Below are 20,126 nucleotides of genomic sequence, written 5' to 3'. Positions count from 1 at the left end.
CTCCAGGTAAGAAGTGTCCTCTGCCTTGGATTCACTGGGTTGCATCCTTTAGGTGTCCTTCTTCCAAGCTGTAGGGTTGCATCAAACTTAGTCCTATTCAGAGTAGACCCACTGAAATTAATGAACCTAAGTTGGTCATATTCATGAACTTCAATGGGTCCACTCTGTGTAGGACTAGCATTGGATACCACTCATTATCTGAGATGTCTGAGGACTGGGACATGGAAAAATCCCACCAAATGATTTTCAACTCTGCCTTCAATACATCTCTTCTGTCCATGCTTATGCAACAATCTTGCCCCCATTTGGTGTCTTATGGGTGCCAACCACCCTTCCCCAAGCAGGGCTTTAGCAACTGCATGCTGGGAGGATAAACACAGTATTTCCTTTCTAGTGCTGACATGATCCATTTTAAAACAACATTTTTACCATTGGTGAAACTGAGTAGTGTCTGTGATGGGCAAAATGTCATCCCGACTCACAGTGTGGCACACGGCTGCCTTTTTCTCTTAATGCCTTTGACTCGTTTTATTTCTAAAAATAAGTGTGCACCCAAAATAATTAAGTCAACCATTCCAACAAACCTGTTCTACTTGTTTCAAATATATATATATAAATACACACAAACACATCTTATCACAGGCTGTTATTGTGATGTGTTTCCAAGCCAACATTAATGTGGAAACCAGATTGTCACCAGCTTTTATTAATCTTTGATTAATCATCTTTAAATAAAGATGCACCTATTGTTGCCAGTAGAAGTTGTCACTGCAAACCTATATGCTGAAACAAGATCTGCTCAGTCAAGTTCCCCCTGATCAAAGACTGAAGATTTATCTTCCTCCTTATTGGAAAAGGAGAGGAAACAAACAGTGCAAACTTAACCATGCCTACACAGAAGTAAGCCCTACTGAATTCAATGGGCTTACTCCCAGGTATGTGGGGATATGCACACTTATGTGAGGGTAAGGGTGGTGCTCTAGTCCTACTCAGAGTAGACTCATTAAAGTTAATGGGTGTGATTAACTTAGATTAATTAATTTCAATGGTTCTATTCTGAGTAGGAATATAATCTTAAGTAACTATACAGCTTGGGACCAGGATACCTAAAGGATCATCTACCCCTTTATACAACCAACTGATTACTGCACTCTGCCAGGGAGAGATTCTTCTGCAGATACCACCTTATCAGGAGGTCTGTTTCCTACGATGTAGGAATCAAGCCTTTAGTGTTGTGGCTTGTACCCTTTGGAACTCCCTCCCGTTACATTTCAGACAGACACAGTCTCTATTATCTTTTTGGCACCTATTGAAGACCTTCCTTTTTCAACAACCCTTTCAAGTGAAGATTCATTAACCCAGTTTGCATCAGTACTGGATTTTAAATGGTTTTTCTATATGTTTTTATTGACGTTTTATTGCTGATTGTTTTCATAAATGAAACAAAGAACAAAAAATGTAACTCAACAGGGCTAAAGTCTGAGCAGATATGCATAGGATTGCACTGTGCAAACTGTGAGTCCACAGAGCAAAAGTAACCCACCAGCCACATACGGCTGGATCAGAGTGAAGGTCTATTCTGTTCCAACATCCTGTTTTCCAGTGGCTAATCAGGTGCCTCTGGGAAGCCCACAAGCAAGACAAGAGCATAGATATCCTCTGCTATTGTTTCCCAGAAGGTGATATTCAGTTGCCACTGATCCTGGAAGTTGCATACAACCATCTTGATGGGTAGCATTATCCTGTAAGAGTCTGGATGGTATTTAGCCTGCAAATGAATTGCTCCCACTAAGGATGTGCAGCAAGAATGAGTGTTTCATAGGCGGCAATAATCAAATCAGAAGGCTGCTGGAAGCAGAGATGCTTCAGGATTTTGATACTTATGGATTCTTATGACCTGACCTACATCTCTTGGACTAATGTGCAGGTCAAAACTTAGCTGTCCACTGGATTTTGCACTTCTCTGAATGTTGGGCTGCAATGCTCAGCAGTATGTACACACCAGAACACAAATTAAAATATGAGAGAAAACACACACATTTAAATCTGCATTGAAATATTTTGAGGGGATTAAAAAAAATGCAGATGCATGTTGGAATGGAATGGAATAAATAGGTAAAAACATGCAAAAGTGACTTGGACCAGAAAGATATATCATAGTTAACAACAGCCAATGGCTTCATGGATATATATCAATGGATGTATCAAAGCCAACAATAGTCAATGGTTGTATCTCCATTAATATATATTAACCAACTGATGCATGTAAAATATATTATAAATATATGATTTGGTGTATATATAAAACATGCTGGGGTATTTTTAGACCATACAGTCTAAGGTCCATATACCCTAACTGAATAATATACTCAGTTTGCACTAAGCAGATATCTTCCATAGTCAATCTTTCATAGTCAGATGCAATTCTACCCAACAAACTTCCTCAGTGGCAAATCAACCATTCTGGACAAACAGCTTGAGCATGAATCTAGAAGGAACCCATTGAAGGCATGATTGTGTGTTAGATATGCTGCTTTATCTAATTTCTTTCCCCAAACTTTATTACTTTTAATGAATATTACATGGATTAAACGGGATATAGGGGGAAGACGGTACATTGATATGCACATTTTATGACTGAGACAAGGACAGTCTTTTGGCATTTTCACTAAGAGTGTCTGTGCTATTTCTTGCATTCTACCCTTTCTCTTGGTCTGTGTTTATAGTACAACTTTGGCTGGTGTGCATTCCATCAAAATTTCAAAACCCCATCTAATATCTAATATTGCATTGGGAGAATTCAAAAGATATTTCTCGCTTCGCTGAGCTTCAGAAGTTAAAGGTTTATTCTTTTCCTCATCATTTATTGATTTTCATCACCCAAATAACCTTCATTTTGTGTGACCTAAATGGCTTTGCATTTGCTCTTAGGCCCAATCCACTGAGGAATTCGCTTGCACAAACCTCATAGAAATGAAAAGGCATGGCAGTAAAGCATCATAATCCATTTCCAGTGACTTATGCCCCTTGTCAGCAATGTCAACTTTCGAGTTCTCCAGAACGCTATTTCAAAGTGGACTTTAAAAACAACAACATGGGGTGGAGGAGAGACAAAGATCTCTCTTGGCCAAGCTCGCCCCTGAATTCTAAAGAATTGCACTTCAGAGAGAGAGAGAGAGAGAGAGGGTGAGTGAGTGGGTGAGTGAGTGAGTGAGTGAGGTGTATCTGTGTCTGGGCAAAGATCCCAAGGGGGGTTTCATACGAACCCTTCCACATGCTGAATGAACACTTGGAGAGAATTGTGTGGTCAACTGTTCTAGGCCTGATCACAACCATGATGCTCTGCTATTGTCCCCATGTTCAATGGATGTGTGAAGGAATTCTATATGAATACAGATGTACGTGGGTAGAAAGTTCCACTATGCAAGGAAGGACCCTGCCTAGTTAGGGTCCCTCTTCATGTGGACAGGCTCTACCCACATACATCTTGCAGCACACAAAACCGTTTCCAACATCTGTTGAATGCATAAACATTGGGAGGCGCAAGACAGAGGTGTTTGGCAGTGGGCAGGGCTAGGCCACACTGGCCTGTTGAAACTCCGCCCCTGCCATCACATGTGCTTTCCCCAAGCCTGCAGACACCTTGGAGAAGGGCCATAGCTCAGTAGCACAGCACATGCTTTGCATACAAAAGGTCCCCGATTCAAGCCTCAGCAGCTCTAGGTAGGCCTGGGAATGTCCTCTGTCTGAAACCCTGGAGAGACAGAGACAGAGGAATTTAACACAGCTGTGTCTGAGGGATCATCTCTGTGGTGTGAGATCTATAAAAGGGGAAGGAACTCTAACTCCGCATTCAGGCCGCCTGTCTTGTTGCTAATAGGCACTTGAGTGAGCGTACAAGTTTCACACTCTCAGTTTTTGCTGCTACACGGTCAGTTTTCTATTGCACAGAATCGGTGTAGAAATTCCATACACATTTGTGCATACAAAACAGTTGAAGATAGACATTTTAGACTTGTAATGTAAGTATTCATTTTGTTCTCATCGCATTGTATGGTTTTATATTGTATGATATGAGTATGCCACAGTATGATATACTGTATGATTTTACTTATAGCCCCTGACAAAGGCCAAGTCTCAAGTGGCCAAAACGCATTGGGCTTCTTCTTCTTCTTTAATAAAGCCCATTTGGATTATCAACTCAAGAATTCATTTTCTCCGGCATCTTGGGGTTCCCCCTCCTTTTTCCTCCTGCAAGCCCTGGACCGGTGTGTGGACTCAGTGGTGGGCTGGATGAGGGGCAATAAAATTATGCTGAATCCTAGCAATATGGAGGTGCTACGGGTTGGTGGTTCCCGAGTTTGGATAATTGGCCAGTTACCTGCTTTGGATGGGGCCATACTCCCTCGGAAAGAGCAGGTCTGGGACTGTATCAAGTGTTCTTTGTCCATGAGCATATGGGCTCTTGCATGAGTGGACAGGTGAGTTTTAATGTTGCGCAACAGAGGAATCCAGTGCAACAACTGCAGTAGTGGAAACGCACTGTGCAGTCTATCATACAAGAAAGTTACCAGCAGCTGGATTAGGCATTCTCTTGTGCAACAAAGTTCCACTGGCGTAAAACCTTTCGCCAGCAGAGCAATCATGTCACTAAGTGACCTTAACTTAGAGCTGTATTGGATACACCCTTTAGGCACATCCAATAACTTCCAACGCGTTGCATCCAAGTAACTCCTACTCAGAGCTGACCCACTAAAATGAATGAACCTAAGTTAATTGTGTCTATTAACTTCAGTGCATCTACTCTGAGTAGGACTAGTATAGCATAAAACCTTTTGAGTTGAGCCCAGAAATAGATTGAGAGCCAATATAATAATAATAATAAAATAATAAAATTTTATTTTTAGGCCGCCTATCTGGCTGAATGAACAGCCACTCTAGGCGGCGTACATAATTAAATTTAAAATACACTTATAAAATACATAAAAATACAATTATAACATATTCAGTTACCCCCATCTGTACACTATAAAACTAAAATTGACTAGGGATTCTATATGCCCGCTGAAATAGCCATGCTTTTAGTCCTTGGCGGAAACCTACCAAGGAAGGGACACGGCACAGATCGTATGGCAGAGAGTTCCAGAGGGTGGGGGCCACAACCGAGAATGCCCTCTCTCTGGTCCGCACCAGTCTAGCTGTTTTAACTGGTGGGACCGAGAGAAGGTCTTGAGAGGCTGATCTCGTCAGGCAGCATACTTGGTGATGCTGGAGGCGCTCCTTTAGATACACTGGACCGAAACCGTGTAGGGCTTTAAAGGTTAGTACCAACACCTTGAATTGGGCTCGGTAAACAGCTGGTAACCAGTGTAGATCTTCAAGTACCGGGGTGATGTGATCCCGCCGGCAGCTGTTCGTAATCAACCGTGCCGCCGCATTCTGTACCAGCTGTAATTTCCAGACCGTCTTCAAGGGTAGCCCCACGTACAGCGCATTACAGTAGTCTAAGCGAGAGGAGACCAGTGCATGCACTACCCGCGGGAGCAGATGAACCGGAATGAATTGCCTTGCGGATAGGCATGGGATGATTACGTTTGCTATTAGAAGGGAGGATAAGGCAAATGTCATGTATCAAGTGGTTGCGCATGATGAGCACTACAGGCTCAAGGGGAGGGGTAAAACATGATTTCAAGCCATGGTAGAGGAGCATATGGTCAATCATGTGCATCAGCTTTTCAGAGATGTTCATGACAGCTTCCTTTTTTAAAAAAACATGAAAGTGAAACTTCTCAGGATTCCAACTTCCAGCTCCATAGCCGGACTCCATATTACAGATCAGCTTCTGTGCAGGCAGGGACCTGCAGTATCCATGGATGACCAAATAGGAGTACAGTAGGGCCCCACTCATATGGCGGGTTACGTTCCGGACCCCCGCTGTAAAGCAAAAACCACTGTAAAGTGGAACCCATTGAACAGAATGGTGTGCGATGCCCGAAAACCGCTGTAAAAGCGGAACAAGCACCATATAAGTGGGACTTTAGTCTAATTGCGTCTAATGGAGACCACTGTACTAAAGAATCGCTGTAAAGCAAAGTGCTGTAAAGCGGAGCCCTACTGTACTCCCAACCTGGCAGGTGTTTTCATATGCTCGGCAGACTGATGCAGGTTGATAAATCTGGACCCTCATGTACAAATCTTCCTATTTGTTTTGGCCAGGTTTATTGGCTGTGTTATTCATTTACACTTGTTCTGCATAGCACACTGGGGTCCTTGTGAGACTCGCCTTCGCATCCCCTATGCATCAATATGTTCCCTGCTCAAGTGCAATTTCAACCACAACTCTGCAATCAAGTGCTTAATGAAAAGATAAGAGTGATCAACATGAAGATGGCTGGGGGAGATAAAATGTTCATTTCTAATTAATAGCAACTTGAGGGCCATTCTAGGGAACACTGCTATTGAGATTTTCTGTACATGGACTGAGACAAGCAACTGGGAGTCTTGTTATCTTGCAAAATTAATGCAGGAAGCTTCTGGCAATCTATACATCAGCCAGCTAGGATTAATATAAAGAGCCTGAAGGATTTCTGAACCACTTCCCCACCCCCCCTCGTCATTTGTCATGGTGTAGTACAAGGACAGCCAACAAGGTACCTTCCAGATGTTGTAGACTACCATTCCCATCAGTCCTAGACAGCATGGCCAAAGATCAGGAATGATGGGAATTGTAGTCCGACACCATTGGCTACCCCTGGTGTAGTGGATAGATAGCATTTGGAGTGGTGGGTTCTGGGTTCCTATCTCTGCTCAGCTGTGAAGTGTAATGGATGACCGTGGGCTAGTCACATGTTAAACTATGCATGTAGCATCATGAGATGGTAGAATGGACTGCATTAATGGCAAGTTAAGAAAATCACATTTAAAAAAACCAAAACCGCAGGGTCTGCAACAAAATGTTACAGTGTGGCAAGCTTCTTTTCAGACTTCCAGCCATCCTATTCTGTTCTTTCTGCTTGCTTTCTGCTTTTTCACCACCGCCAAGCAGCCAGAGTGTTGTCGCTACTGAGCATGCTCAGTCCTCACTACGTGGTTTTTGGCTCCCCTCCAAATTGTAGGGTTCCCCCAAAGATTCTATACAAGGAATTTTTTTGAAGGGGACAACATTTTGCTCTTTGCCTCAGGTGTCAAAATATCTTGTGCTGACCCTGGGTCCTCCCTCTCCTCTTCTGAGCAACTAGGAGACCTGCTGCCCTGGTTGCCATTAGCCTTAGCTTCTCCCTCTCCCTCACCTTGAGAGCACAAGAGCCAGTCCTGATCGCCAGCTGTCTCGCCATTCAAGTTTTTTTTCCAGAGGCTTTTAGTAGTCTGTTAAACTCCTTTTACACTTTCCTTGTGAGGAGGAGTTATCCGAGAAAGCTCCTTGTTGAAACAGCAGAGCATATTTGGATAAAGACATATCTGGCCAAGATATACTAACAATGTGCATCATTTGTCTTGGAAATGTCTCCATCCTTTTGCTGTTGTGGCGACTTTTGGTGTTGCTTTGCTTTCCCTTTCATTTAGAATTCAGCCAAAAGCAAGCAAAAAGAAAGCAAGCCTGGATCTCTTATAAGGGTGCGTATTGTAATGATTTCAATATTGATACGCCCCCTTTCAGAGGAAGCCCTCCGAAAGCAACTCACAACATATTGAGATTATACAATTCACAACATAACGTGGTGTTTTTAAAATAATAATAATAAGCCATATTGGACACAAAAACATGAAGTTTTTGTCCCAGCAGCCGCAGTTTGGAATGGTACACACATGATAAAGAATTCATCAACAGCAACTAAAAAGAGAGCATTGGTTTTTAAAAAAAAAGATAGCAGCAATTTCAATACAGAGCAACTACCAGCATATACATGCCCACCACGCTAATACACACAATGTAGTGCCCTTTAGATGTTGTTGAGCTACAATTCCCATCAACCCTGGTCATTAGGCACCTTGGCTGAGGCTGATGGGAATTAAGACTCCAAACAGAATCTCAAGGGCACCCATTGGCTATCTCTGATCTAAAGGGCAAGCTTATGAGAAGGACCCTGAGGTCCAAAGGGGGTGCCGGTAGCCCTCCCAGTAGCTCAGTCCCAAACCATTTAGCCCTTCAAAGGTAACCACAAGCCCATGAGAAAGAAAGCAGCTCAGGAAGGTGAAACTGCAGTTGAATCTAAAGCCCCAAGTGCACTATACATTTGAAGCAGTATTACACCACTTTAAACAGTCATGGCTTCCCCCCCAAAGAATCCTGGGAGCTGTCATTTGTGAAGGATGCTGTTCCCCTCGCAGAGCTACAATTCCCAGAGTTCCCTGGAAAGAGGGATTGATGGTTAAAACACTCTAGGAATCATTGCTCTGTGAAGGTCTCCTAGTAACTCTTAGGACCCTTAATCAATGACAGTTCCCAGGAGGCTTTTTGGGGGTGGGGAAGCCATGACTGTTTAAAGTGGTGCAATGCTGCTTTAAATGGTAGGGCCAAACACAAAAAGAAGCAAAAGAAGGAGCAACGCTTCAGAAGGGTAGTGGGGAAAACAATGGATCTTGATCATTTGTTGGTATGCCTATACTACTGTTGGTATGCCTATAATACTTTGGATCCCCAGATGTTGTTGGACTACAACTTTTGTCATCCCTGGCCATTGGCCTAACTGGCTGGGGATGATGGGATTTGTAATCTCACAACATGTGAGGACCCAAATTTGAAGAACGTTCACCTCTACAACACAGCTATATGTTGTATTCCCATTTCAGTCATCCTGCTTTATATACTGACATTGGGGGCGTAGTTAGTAGATATGGTCCCTCCCCCTCTCCCCCTGCTTATTCTACACATGGAGGGAATGACTGGAAGGAACCGAAGGGTTGTATTCAACTAAGTCCTACTGAATGTAGACCCATTTGAATCAATGAACCAACATTAGTCATGCCCTTTAACTGCAATGGGTCTACTCTAAGGAGGACTAGCACTGCATACCCCTCAATTTCTTCAGGCTCTGTGTCTGAGTACAACTTTAGCTCTTGCCACATGTAATCCTTCTTCACTTTGGCTCTAAATGTTACAAATCCAGAACCGGTTAAGAATTATCCATTGCTATTGGAATATAAAATCTCTCGCTTTCCCTGTGGGCTTGTACTTGTGGTGCAAAGATTTACATGAGGTAGTGGATAGAATTAGGTTCATTGTCTCTTGGCAAATTACACTTTTTCATTTTTTTCCTGGTTGTTTCCTGGTTATGCAAATGTTGGGACATGAACAATAGCAAGCAGCGATAAAGACATGAGTATGAACAACGAAAAATGGGCTGTTAAATGAGCAGCAAAGTAAAGCAAATGTTTTCTCATTCCGCACGGCTCTGGCACAACACAGATCTGATTTTTTTTTAAAGTCTTGATTTTACAATGAAGCAAGTGCTGTGGTCAACATTAACTTTTAAAATCCACAGAATCACTATTAGGTAAAATACAAGGGCTGTTCATATGAGTGGCCCTCATGCATTAACACAGGGAGCGAGATTGTACTGGCAGGGGCTGATGGGAGTTAATAGCCCAAAACATCTAGAGTGCACCAGATTGGGGAAGGCTGCTCTATGAGATAAAAAGGCCCTGCAGAGCCTCATCAACAGATTAGCTACTGGTTAGCCTTTGTCCTTCCGAAGCAGAATCCACCAGTAGCTAGCTACTGTGTGACTGGCCGATGGAGAGGGAGAGCCAAGGCTTTCATACTGGCCAGGTGACACCAGTTGGAAGTGCAACAGCAAGGATCATTCTGTTCATAACTTAAGGGTTAATTGTTAGTATTAAAGTTAACTAACCAAGAGGGGGATGGGTGAAGGTGTTGATTAGCAACCAGGCAGTATGTCATGATTGTCTGTGAAGTAGCTTGTGCTCTGATTGGCTGTGTAGTTCTGAGGGAGTTTTCCCTTTGCATATTTCGTTATATGATGCCCTGCTATGCACAAGGCCTGACCTAAAAAAGACAAAACTTCTCTGTTCCTTTCTTCTCAAATTATACATTTCACCCCCATTTGCTCAGTAAAGTGTTGTCAGGACTTTTCTTTCTCAACTCTGTCTGAATTATTTAAGTGACTTTGCTAACAAGACCAACTATTCTTTATAGTATTTGGCAAGAATTTTAAGTAAGAAAAACAAATTGAGTCTCATCTCTCCTTACAGTTTGTCTTGAGAATAGCACTGCCCCATCTACATAATCACTGCTGTCATTTTTTAAATTTGCTGTTAGCCTTCCATTTCTATCTAATGAACCACCTTGCCAATTTCGCCTTCCTGAGCTGCTTCCATTGAAGTACACCCACAATAATGGATAGGCACAGAGAATGGGTTTTCCAGCTTCCTTGAAAAGCCAGAACGAAATGCTGTCCACCACTTCCTTTCATCTAGCCATTAAATAAATGAATACAGGATATTAGGTTAAGGCGTTAATGACTCAGCAGATCAGAGGTAATTTGTAAATTGCTTTCAATCTTACTCTATCATTACTCAGTTACGGTAATGCGCTGCCAATATCATTTTCCTGGCAATGTCTCTTTAACCCAAGGAAACCCACTCCCTCCCCCACCCCCAGTGTTTCCTGGCTGTCTTGGCATATTAGGAAACCCTGTTCATACTTCAAGTCATTCACATATAAATGCATTGTCAGAGAGAGGCAAAGGCAGATGGTAGACATGCCTCTACTGAAGTGCAGGCATTTGAGACCAAGACCCGTTCTCCAGGCTATACATAAACCAGTCACAGTGCAATAAACCAATTGCCCTTGAGAATTCAAAGTGAATCATGTTTCTGAAAAGACATGAATATTTAAGAAGAAAGTATGAATTGCTTTGCTGGATCAGACAGACCAAGGTCCAGCTTCTGTAACAGAGAAGGGCAACCAGCAGGCTTAGGGCCTAATTTCAAAAGCCCTCTGCAAGCCATCAGACATCCAGCAAGAGCAATCTCTCCCTCTTCTGGCAGCCTGCCGGGTGTAGAAGAAGAAAGAAAAAGGGAATGGCAGAAAGAGAAAGCGGTGGCCCCACCCTCCCCTGACTTTGGCTCCACCCAAAGCCAGCATGCAGCCTGTGGCAGATTACCCCTGGGAAAATGTGTCCCTCTGTAGCAAAAAGGGTTGGCCACCGCTGTAGGATAGCTTTCAGTTTCCATCTGCAGCCAACCAGATAATACCTGGGAACTCATAAGTATGCCATGAAACGTATGGCCGCTCCCTGTTGCTGGTTCCCAGAAGGTGGCATTCAGAGGTATACAGTCTCCATACATGAAGGTTCTGCTTAGGTATTGATCATGTCCCACCACATCCCCTGGAAGGATCAGCCTTGAACTGTGTGAAACCTCAGCATAAGGTCAACTACTGTTGGGGTTGCAGGGCAGTAAGGCCCCCACCTGGGAGGATAACCTCAAAGAGGCTACAGGTTAGGAGAAATCATTGAGCCCTGTTTTCATCTCCTCACTTCAGCTCCAATAACTTCAGCCCCAGGATGAGAGGTGGTGACCTGTCTCTATGGAGATACACTGCTTGTCTGATAGCATGAGAACAACTCTCCCAGAACCCTTCTTTTGATTAGGATGCCTGAATCCTCAAGTGCTCTGGATAAGGGTCTTGATTACAGACCAGGAAGAGGTGGGGCAGCAATACCAATTATGAAGCTGCTCAGCTGAAGCCTGAATAGTGCTGAAGCAACATCTATTCTTCCTTCTGCTCTCTGTTGGACAGCTCCCCCACTATTTTAAATCTCTTGCATTTTGATCTAGTAGACAGTTCTGGGTAAATTAATTGAGCTACCTGGCAGGAGTGGGAGGCAGGGGACATGGTTAATTACTGCTGGTGGGAACATATTATATGTTGAGTCAAACCAACAGTCCATCTAGTTCAGTACTATCTGAACTGACTGGCCATGGCTCTTCAGGGCTTCAGGCAGGGGTCTCTCCCAGCCCTACCTGGAGATGCTGGGGATTGAATCTAGGACCTTCTGCATGCAAAGCAGATGCTTTACCACTGAGTTACAACCCTTCCCTTGATAACTATTTCCATGATTTAAGCCTTTTAAAGTGATGTAAACTAGTGGCCGGCACCACACCTTGTGGTTAATTAATTCCATAATTTCTTCCATGTTGTGTTAATATTTATTTAATGTTTCTATATTTCAAAACTAAGAAAGGAATAAAATATAATAAACCACACTTATTGCAGATAAAGAAATTTAAACACAGTAGCATGAAAACTTAAGCAAAATCCATTTAAAACTGCAAAAAGCAATAAAACAGTGCCTTCCAGCATTTTATTTAAAAAGCATTCAGCACTAGTCTAAAATAGGGAAAAGGAACAACTTGGACTTCTCTGTAGAGACAGTTCCACAACTATGGGGCTAGCACAGAAAAGCCTCTGTCCCTGGTACTGGCCAACTGAATATTTGCTAACAAGAGGGCTTGCAAGGCTTGGGGCTTAAATTATAGGCAAGCCTGTAAGGTAGGTTAAGCTGACAGTCAGTAGTTCAAGGTCACCCAATCAGCTCCAAGTGAGAATTTGAACTTAGGTCTCCCAGCCACCAACCATCTTCATTTGCTCAGAGGCATTTTATACATTTATGCACATTTGTGTCACAGAAATGTGCCCTGACTCCTTTAAATACTTAGCATTACTCCGGTCTGTCTGTCCCTCTGTCATTTAACTAGAAAGTCCTTTTGATTGACTATAAAGGTGTTTGCAATTAATCAGGGAGCAGGTCTCTTGTAAAACATACATAAAAAGAACATGCTGAATGAGGCTAATGGCCCATCTATTCAGGTATCTTGTTCTCTTGGTGGTCAACCAGTTGCCTTTGGCGAAGCCCACAAGCAGGACCTGAGTGCAAGAGCACTCTCCCCACATGTGATTCCGAGCAACTGGCATTCGGAAGCATACTGCCTCTGATAGTGAAGGAAGGACACAGCCATCATGACTAGTAGCCACTGACAACCTTATCCTCCATGAATTCATCAAAGCTTATTTTAAAGACAATCAGGTTGGTGGCCATCACTGCCTCTTATGGAAAAAAAATTCATAGTTTAACTATGCACTTTCTTTTGCCTGCTGTGAATCTTCCAACATTCAGCTTTGTTGGATGCCCCCAAATTCTAGTGTTATGAGAGATGGAGAAAAAAAATTTCTCTATCATTTTCTCCATGCCATGCATAATTTTATGCACTTCTGTCACCTCTTGCATTTAAATACAAGTACCTACACAAAGTCCAAGTGTTGAGTGCCATCTTAGAAGAGGCATTCCCTCCCTCCCTCCCTCATCACTCCCACAGGAGGGTATGTCTCTTCCAAATCAGTCACCATTCCCTCTATTTCCAACATTCAGGTGGTGCATGCCAAACATTATGTACATTTATAAATGAAGGCTGTCTGGCTTGAAGTTGTTTCTTGCTATTATTTGTCGCCACCAGGAGTTAAGCGTTTCCAGCACTCGTGACAGGCTTCCCCAGCATTCACACCATGTGGATTAAGCTGCTTTTATTCCCCACTGCAGAAGTCCCTGTTGCAAAATAGCTAAATATATACCATTGAGCAGAGCTGAAGCTATTTCTCCACCAGCTGATATTGACGAATAGCCTGGTTGAAATCAGCATAAGCACAAACTCCACCTAGCACCTGAAGCAAATGCGGAATCCAAAAGGACTGAATTCAGTGAGGATGACACGGGAGTCAAAGAGGTGCTTGAGGAGGAAAAGGAAGTTGAAAAAAAGAAGTGGAATGAATTCTTTGCATTTGTTTTTGCTGAGAAGATGTAGGGCAGACCCCTTTGGTCCCCAGATGTTGCTGGCCTACAACTCCCATAAACCCTCGCCACTCACTAAACAGACTGGAAATGATGAGTGTTGTAGCTCAACAGCACCTGGGGATCTGAAACTGAAGAACACTGGTGTAGACAGCACTGAGCTAGGTGGACCAATGGTCTGACTCTGTATAAGGCAGCTTCCTCTATTCCCCCTTCAGAGGCAGCTTCTCTCTTTTCATCATTGCAGATTTTCAGCCTCCCTTATACCCCTCGCTGCAAAGATATCATTCCTGATACACCAGAGTGCTAATGTGCCCATACATCACACAGACCTAATTTTTCCATGTGCGCTTTTGTACATATTCATCCACACATCAGTGCTTTCCACTGAACTCTATCTCTCATGTTTCCTATTCACACTAGCAGGCAGTGCTTGGTGGGATGCATTTACACTGGGTGTCGTTGTGTCCTCCCCTCAATTAGTCCTTCCCACCCTCCCAAAGTTCCAAAAACCTAAGGTCCATTGTGGGCATGTGTGCAGCTATCTACTTACCTGTGCGCAGGGCCAATTTTTATTTTTAAAGATACAGGTTTTCTGATATGCCAGACTTGCACAAACATTGGGTTAACGCCCCCCCCAAAGAAGCATGTGTGTTGAACTTGGCCCCATCAGCAGCCCACCTAAGAGTGCCTCGCCAACAGAAATAGGGGTGTGGTGACAGATGGCACCCAGCAAAACATCACCACACACTTAAAAAAAACACCTGTGTCCATATAGCGCATGTCAGTAAGCCCACAGGTGGGTAACATGGAATTTCATGTTGGAGTTTTTTCTTTACTGCTTTAACTATGGCTCAGGAAAATCAACATTAAATCGGAGGTGGGGGAAGTGCAGGGCTCCACTTGGATGAGGACAATGTTGTATAGATTAAAAACATAAACATGTGGGATGAATTGCATTCACTTTAAACTGCTGTGTGTGCACAGCCATGCTCTTGGAGATGATGTACATGTTCAGAAGAATCATGTGGAACATTCATATTTGGGGTCCATTGCTTTAGAATGCTGATGGTGGTGAGGCCATGGCGTTAAATACTCCCCTGTGTCAAAAACTCCCTGCATATAGATAGCTACAGCTAGAATATTAAGGGGAAGGTTAGGCCAGCTTAGAAAAAGTTCTCCCTAACATGCTAGCTTTCAAAGTGCAGGGAATTCTTGACGTGAATCCTAGCATTCGGAAGTTGCATGGTCCAAGGAGGACTGCACCACGATTCTTCTTTCCCAGCGCTTGCACAGGGTTCAAAGGATAGCCCCCCACCACCACATACATGCTTACCAACATGAATGGCAATAAAAATCAGGAGCTACAGAGGCATCAGCTAAACTACTGAGCACCATATATGGCCCCTGGCCTGCTAAATATGAATGCCACTGACCCCACTGAAGGATATCCTCAAGAATCACTCACTTGAGCAGGTTATCTTGATGGACACATGGTCTTTGCCACAGTCCTTCTTGAAGTGGCAACGAAGGCAGTTCAACAAGCATTGAAGTTCCTCTTTTTTGCAAGGCTGGATATCCTTTTCATCTGAGGGGAAAAAGAGTTTGGTTGATCAGCAGCGAAATGTGTGCATCACAGGAACATAGGAAGCTGCCTTATATTGAGTCAGACATTTGGTCCATCTAGCTCAGGATTGTCTGGATAGTATTGTCCAGAGTTTCATGCAGGAGGTTCTCTCAGCCCTACCTGGAGATGCCATGGATTGAACTTGGGACCTTCTGCATGCAAGGCAGATGCTGTACCACTAAGCTACGGCCCTTCCCCCCAAAAAGCTCAGGTTTTGGGAGACTCATAGCTTGTTTGAGAGTTTTGTTTTGCTGTCTCCTAAGAGAGTGAGTGTGGTATAGTGGTTAAGGTGTTGGACTGCGACCTGGGAGACCAGGGTTTGAATCCCCACATAGCCATGAAGCTCACTGGGTGAACTTGGGCCAGTCACTGCCTCTCAGCCTCATGAAAACCCTATTCATTTACATTTACATTTTTATTGTTTAAGAGCAAGAATCAGGTTTGCCTGTTCTTTCATCAATGGGAGGCAGTATGGGACTCAAGCAGAAGCTAGTCCTATGTTAATCTGAAATGTATCACTAGGCTTACTGGCACAGTACACTGAACAAGGGTATGGCCTTTCTCTACATAGATAAAGTGTTTATGTTAAAGAATGTACACAAATCAATTAATTTGTACAGCTCAGATATTGTGAACAGAGACTATACACTCATTGAATATTGCATGTGAATAATGCACGAGTGCACAGCTAAATTATTTGTGTACACAGTAGAGAGATTGTACACCCACTGTATGTAATGGGTGAACATCCCTGCAACTATTGTCCACCAGCAATCCTCCCCACCATTATCCTCAAACCTATGGGTGGGCAATTTTTCAGTTGAAGATCACATTCTTTTGGTGAGCTCTTACTGGTGGTGGGTGAGACTCAGGGTAAAAAAGGGGCAAGGCCAGGGTCAAAGGTGGGTTTGTGATCCTCCAGATGTTTCTGGTCTATAACTCCCACCATCCCTAACCAATGGCCATGCTAGCTGAAGGCTGATGGTAGCTGAAGGCCAACAATAACTGGAGGGCCACAGGTCCCCTATCCCTGTTGTAAAGACTAAGGTCAAAGCATTGTGTTTGACTTAGGCCTAGTCTTCACACCTCTTTCTACATAATAGACGGGGGCGGGTTCTAAAGACAACCTGTAGTGCCTGATGTGTGAAAACTTGTGTGCTTATCCAAGTCCTCGAATTTCCTTAATCAAGAAAGGGATGATTGACTTAGTTAAGACAGAAGGATCTGCTGCCTGAGTCTTTACTGCTCAGCCAGACAGTAGGATAACTTTCCCCTTTATCGTCCACTTTTGTATTTGGATGACAAGCTAGGATGGGACATGTTTCACAGAGTTTTATTTGACAGATTAGCCCCTTCAATATACCTAAAAGTAGGAAGTTTGTTGGCCTGGTTAGCTTTTCTACGGTACCATATAATTTCCTCCTATCACAGGGCCTATCTGCATTATACATTTTAAGCAGTATTGTGTCACTTTAAACAGTCATGGCTTCCCTCCTGGGAACAGCAGTTTATTAAGGGTGCTGAGAGCTATTGGCAAAATCCCTGTTCCCCTCACAGAGCTGTAATTTCCCAGAGTGGTTTAGCAATCAACCCCTCTTCCTAGGGAACTCTGGCAAAAGAGGTCCAACTTTGTTACACACTGATGATTGTGAAGGGCTGTAGCGCAGTGGCAGAACTGGAAGGTGGGATATAAATGTAATAACAACAGCAAACACCTGCTTTGTATGCAAAAGGTCCCAGGTTCAATCCCCAGCATAGAATCATAGAATAGTAGAGTTGGAAGGGGCCTCTCCAGGTATGTCTGTGAAAGACTTTTGGCAGAAACAAAAGGGAACAGCACCAAACAAAGGGCAGGAAAGAGAGAGAAGCTCTGGTGCTAGCTGAAATTTATTGTGAGCTCGACGCGTTTCGGAACTTGTCCTTCTTCAGGAGCTACAAACATTAAAACAGACTCAAATCAATATAGAGGAGAAAAGACTTTTGCCTGAAACCCAGAGAGCTGCTGCCAATCAATATAAACAATACTGAGCTAGATGGACCAGTGCTCTGACTTATTTATCATTTATTTATTAAATTTATATCCCACCCTTCCTCCCAGAAGGTGCCATGGGCAGCAAACAAAAACACTAAAAAAACACTAAAAAAACTCTAAAATCTTAAAAATAAAAGACTTTAAAACATGTTAAAACATCTTCAACAACTTATTAAAACAAAACATATTAAAAACAGCTTAAAAAAACAGCTTAAAAAGCAGTTCCAACACAGAGACAGACTGAGATAAGGTCTCTACTTAAAAGGCTTGTTGAAAGAGGAAGATTTTCAGCAGGTGCCAAAAAGATAACAGAGATGGTGCCTTCTAATATTTAAGGAGAGGGAATTCTGTAGGGAAGGGTGCTACTACACTAAAGGTCCCCTTCCTATGTTGTGCAGAATGAAGCTCCTGATACGATGGTACCTGCAGGAGGCTCTCACCTGCAGAGCGCAGTGATTGACTGGGTATATAAGGGGTAAGATGATCTTTCAGGTATCCTGGTCCCAGGTTGTGGAGGGCTTTGTACACCAGAGCCAGAACCTTGAACTTGGCTCAATAGCTAATGGGCAGCCAGTGCAATTCTTTCAGCAGGTGAGTAACATGTTGACCATACCCTGCCCCAGTGAGCAATCTAGCCACTGCATTTTGCATCAGCTGCAGCTTCCGGATCAGCCTTAAGGGCATAGAGCGCATTACAGTAATCTAGCCTGGAGGTTACCAGTGCATGGACAACAGTGGTCAGGCTATCCCACTCCAGAAACAGCTGCAGCTGTCTTACCAGCCGAAGTTGGTAAAAGGCACTCCTAGCCACTGAGGTCACCTGGGCCTCTAGAGACAAAGGTGGAAGGAGCACCCCCAGACTATGAACCTGCTCTTTCAGAGGGAGCACAACCCTATCCAAACAGGCAACTGACCAATTATCCAAACGCAGGAAACACCAACCCACAGTGCCTCCATTTTGCTAGGATTCAGACTCAGTTTATTGGCCCTCATCTAGCCCACTACTGACTCCAGGCACCAGTCCAGGGCTTGCACAGCTTATTCCGATTCAGATGTTACAGATAAATAAAGCTGGATGTCATCAATATACTGCTCACACCAAATCTCCTGATGATTGCTCCTCTTGAAAGCTCCCCATTTTCACAAGTCAAATTCTATTCATAACCTTTACCCTACCAGTATGAGTCAAACATTCAGCTGTAGCTGGACTTGGAAGTATAGGTTAATATGCCTTATTTTTTAATTGTTTCCTGCTTGTGATGAACATCTTGTCATCTCTTCTTTTAAAAATAAAGACATTTTATTAGATTTGTATTTCTTTATTATTACTTCATTTACACACTTGTTTATGAAAATTATTTGTTACTTTTAAAATTAAAATTATTCATAGGGGAGGGATATCTAAGGTGGCCAACAACAACTGAAAAACAGGATTAAAATGACAAAAATACCCTGAAAATAATGATGCAAATTACAATGGAGAGAAAACGCAAATGTACCAGCAGCAGAAATCATCATCATCTTACATAAGCATCAAAAGTCTTCCTTTTTAGATTATAAGCCTGAGGACAGAGACCATCTTATTACTGAACTTGTAAGTCACTCTGGGAGCCTTTCTGGCTGAAGAACAGGGTAAAAAAAAACAAATATTTACCATATTTTTACCCACTTTTCAGACCATTATAGTTCCCCCAAAGTGGCTAACGTCAATGAAAATAGAGACAGGCCTGCCATTAAGCTTACAAATGAAAAAGACAAGACATCCAAGGAAAGGGGAGTGGAGGGAAAATGCAAGAGGACAAAGATCAGTTCTTTAAGGCCAGAACACAGTGGTGAGCTATAAGAGGGCATTTAACTCCCATTCAGGATAGTCTGATTTTCCCTTCATGATCTTTTTGCTTGAATAGCAATTGGTGGCATCTATGGAAGGGCCAGGGCATCCTTTTTCTTTGTCTCTGCAGTCCCAGAACAGCAAGCACCCAGAGCTGAGTGTTCTTTCAGGCGGAGAGGAAGAGAGTGAGCTTTGATTTCTCTGGCTGATGGATGAGACTAGGCTGGCCTCCCCATTTTCTTGATGGTTTTCCTGGGAAGCAGAAAGGGTACAGGCTTCCAGTGAGCCTGGTCAATGGTGGAAGCAAGAGCGTACCTCCTTTCTGCTCCTTCATTCCCAGGGCCTTAAAGAAGAGGCAATAACAGAGCCAAGGAGACCTACCTAGGGAAGGTATTCCCAAGTTAAGGTTTCCTGCAGTCTTTGTAACTGTCGGGGCAGGCATCCCCATGCAGCTTAAAAGATCCCTCTTTATAGGGGAGATGGAAAAACTGCTCTTGAAGTATGTGCACCTCAGAGGGCAATTCTGCATTCCCTGTGATCTTTTACACTGCAAGGGGGCAGTCCTCCCACAGAAATGGGGAACCTGTGGCCCTCCACATGTTGTTAGACTCCAACTCTCATCAGCCTCAGCTAGCATGGCCAATGGTCAGGGTTAGGGAATGGACATGTCTGTCAACTTTGGCTTCTGTTTTCCATTTTTCTAATCTCGTTCATCACATTTCTGCATCAGTTTGCTTTTCTTTTTTAAAAAAATCCTCACAAAAATATATCTGCAGTTTAGCATGTGCATCTCCTAATATACATTTTGGTATGCAGTTTTGCCTA

General features: G+C 43.2%; 1 protein-coding gene across 1 annotated transcript in view; it reads right to left on the bottom strand.

Annotated features, from left to right (window-relative positions):
- Positions 1-20,126, bottom strand: part of BEAN1 (brain expressed associated with NEDD4 1) — a 73,484-nt gene that overhangs the window by 23,830 nt on the left and 29,528 nt on the right. Inside the window, exon 3 of the mRNA XM_061594252.1 lies at positions 15,280-15,399. Within this exon, the coding sequence (XP_061450236.1) occupies positions 15,280-15,399 (120 nt within the window). The remainder of the gene's footprint in view (positions 1-15,279; positions 15,400-20,126) is intronic.

Source organism: Rhineura floridana, chromosome 13, assembly GCF_030035675.1.
Source record: "Rhineura floridana isolate rRhiFlo1 chromosome 13, rRhiFlo1.hap2, whole genome shotgun sequence".
Lineage (NCBI taxonomy): Eukaryota > Metazoa > Chordata > Lepidosauria > Squamata > Rhineuridae > Rhineura > Rhineura floridana.
Note: the sequence above shows the minus strand (reverse complement) of the source record. Positions and strands in the feature narration are given on the sequence as shown.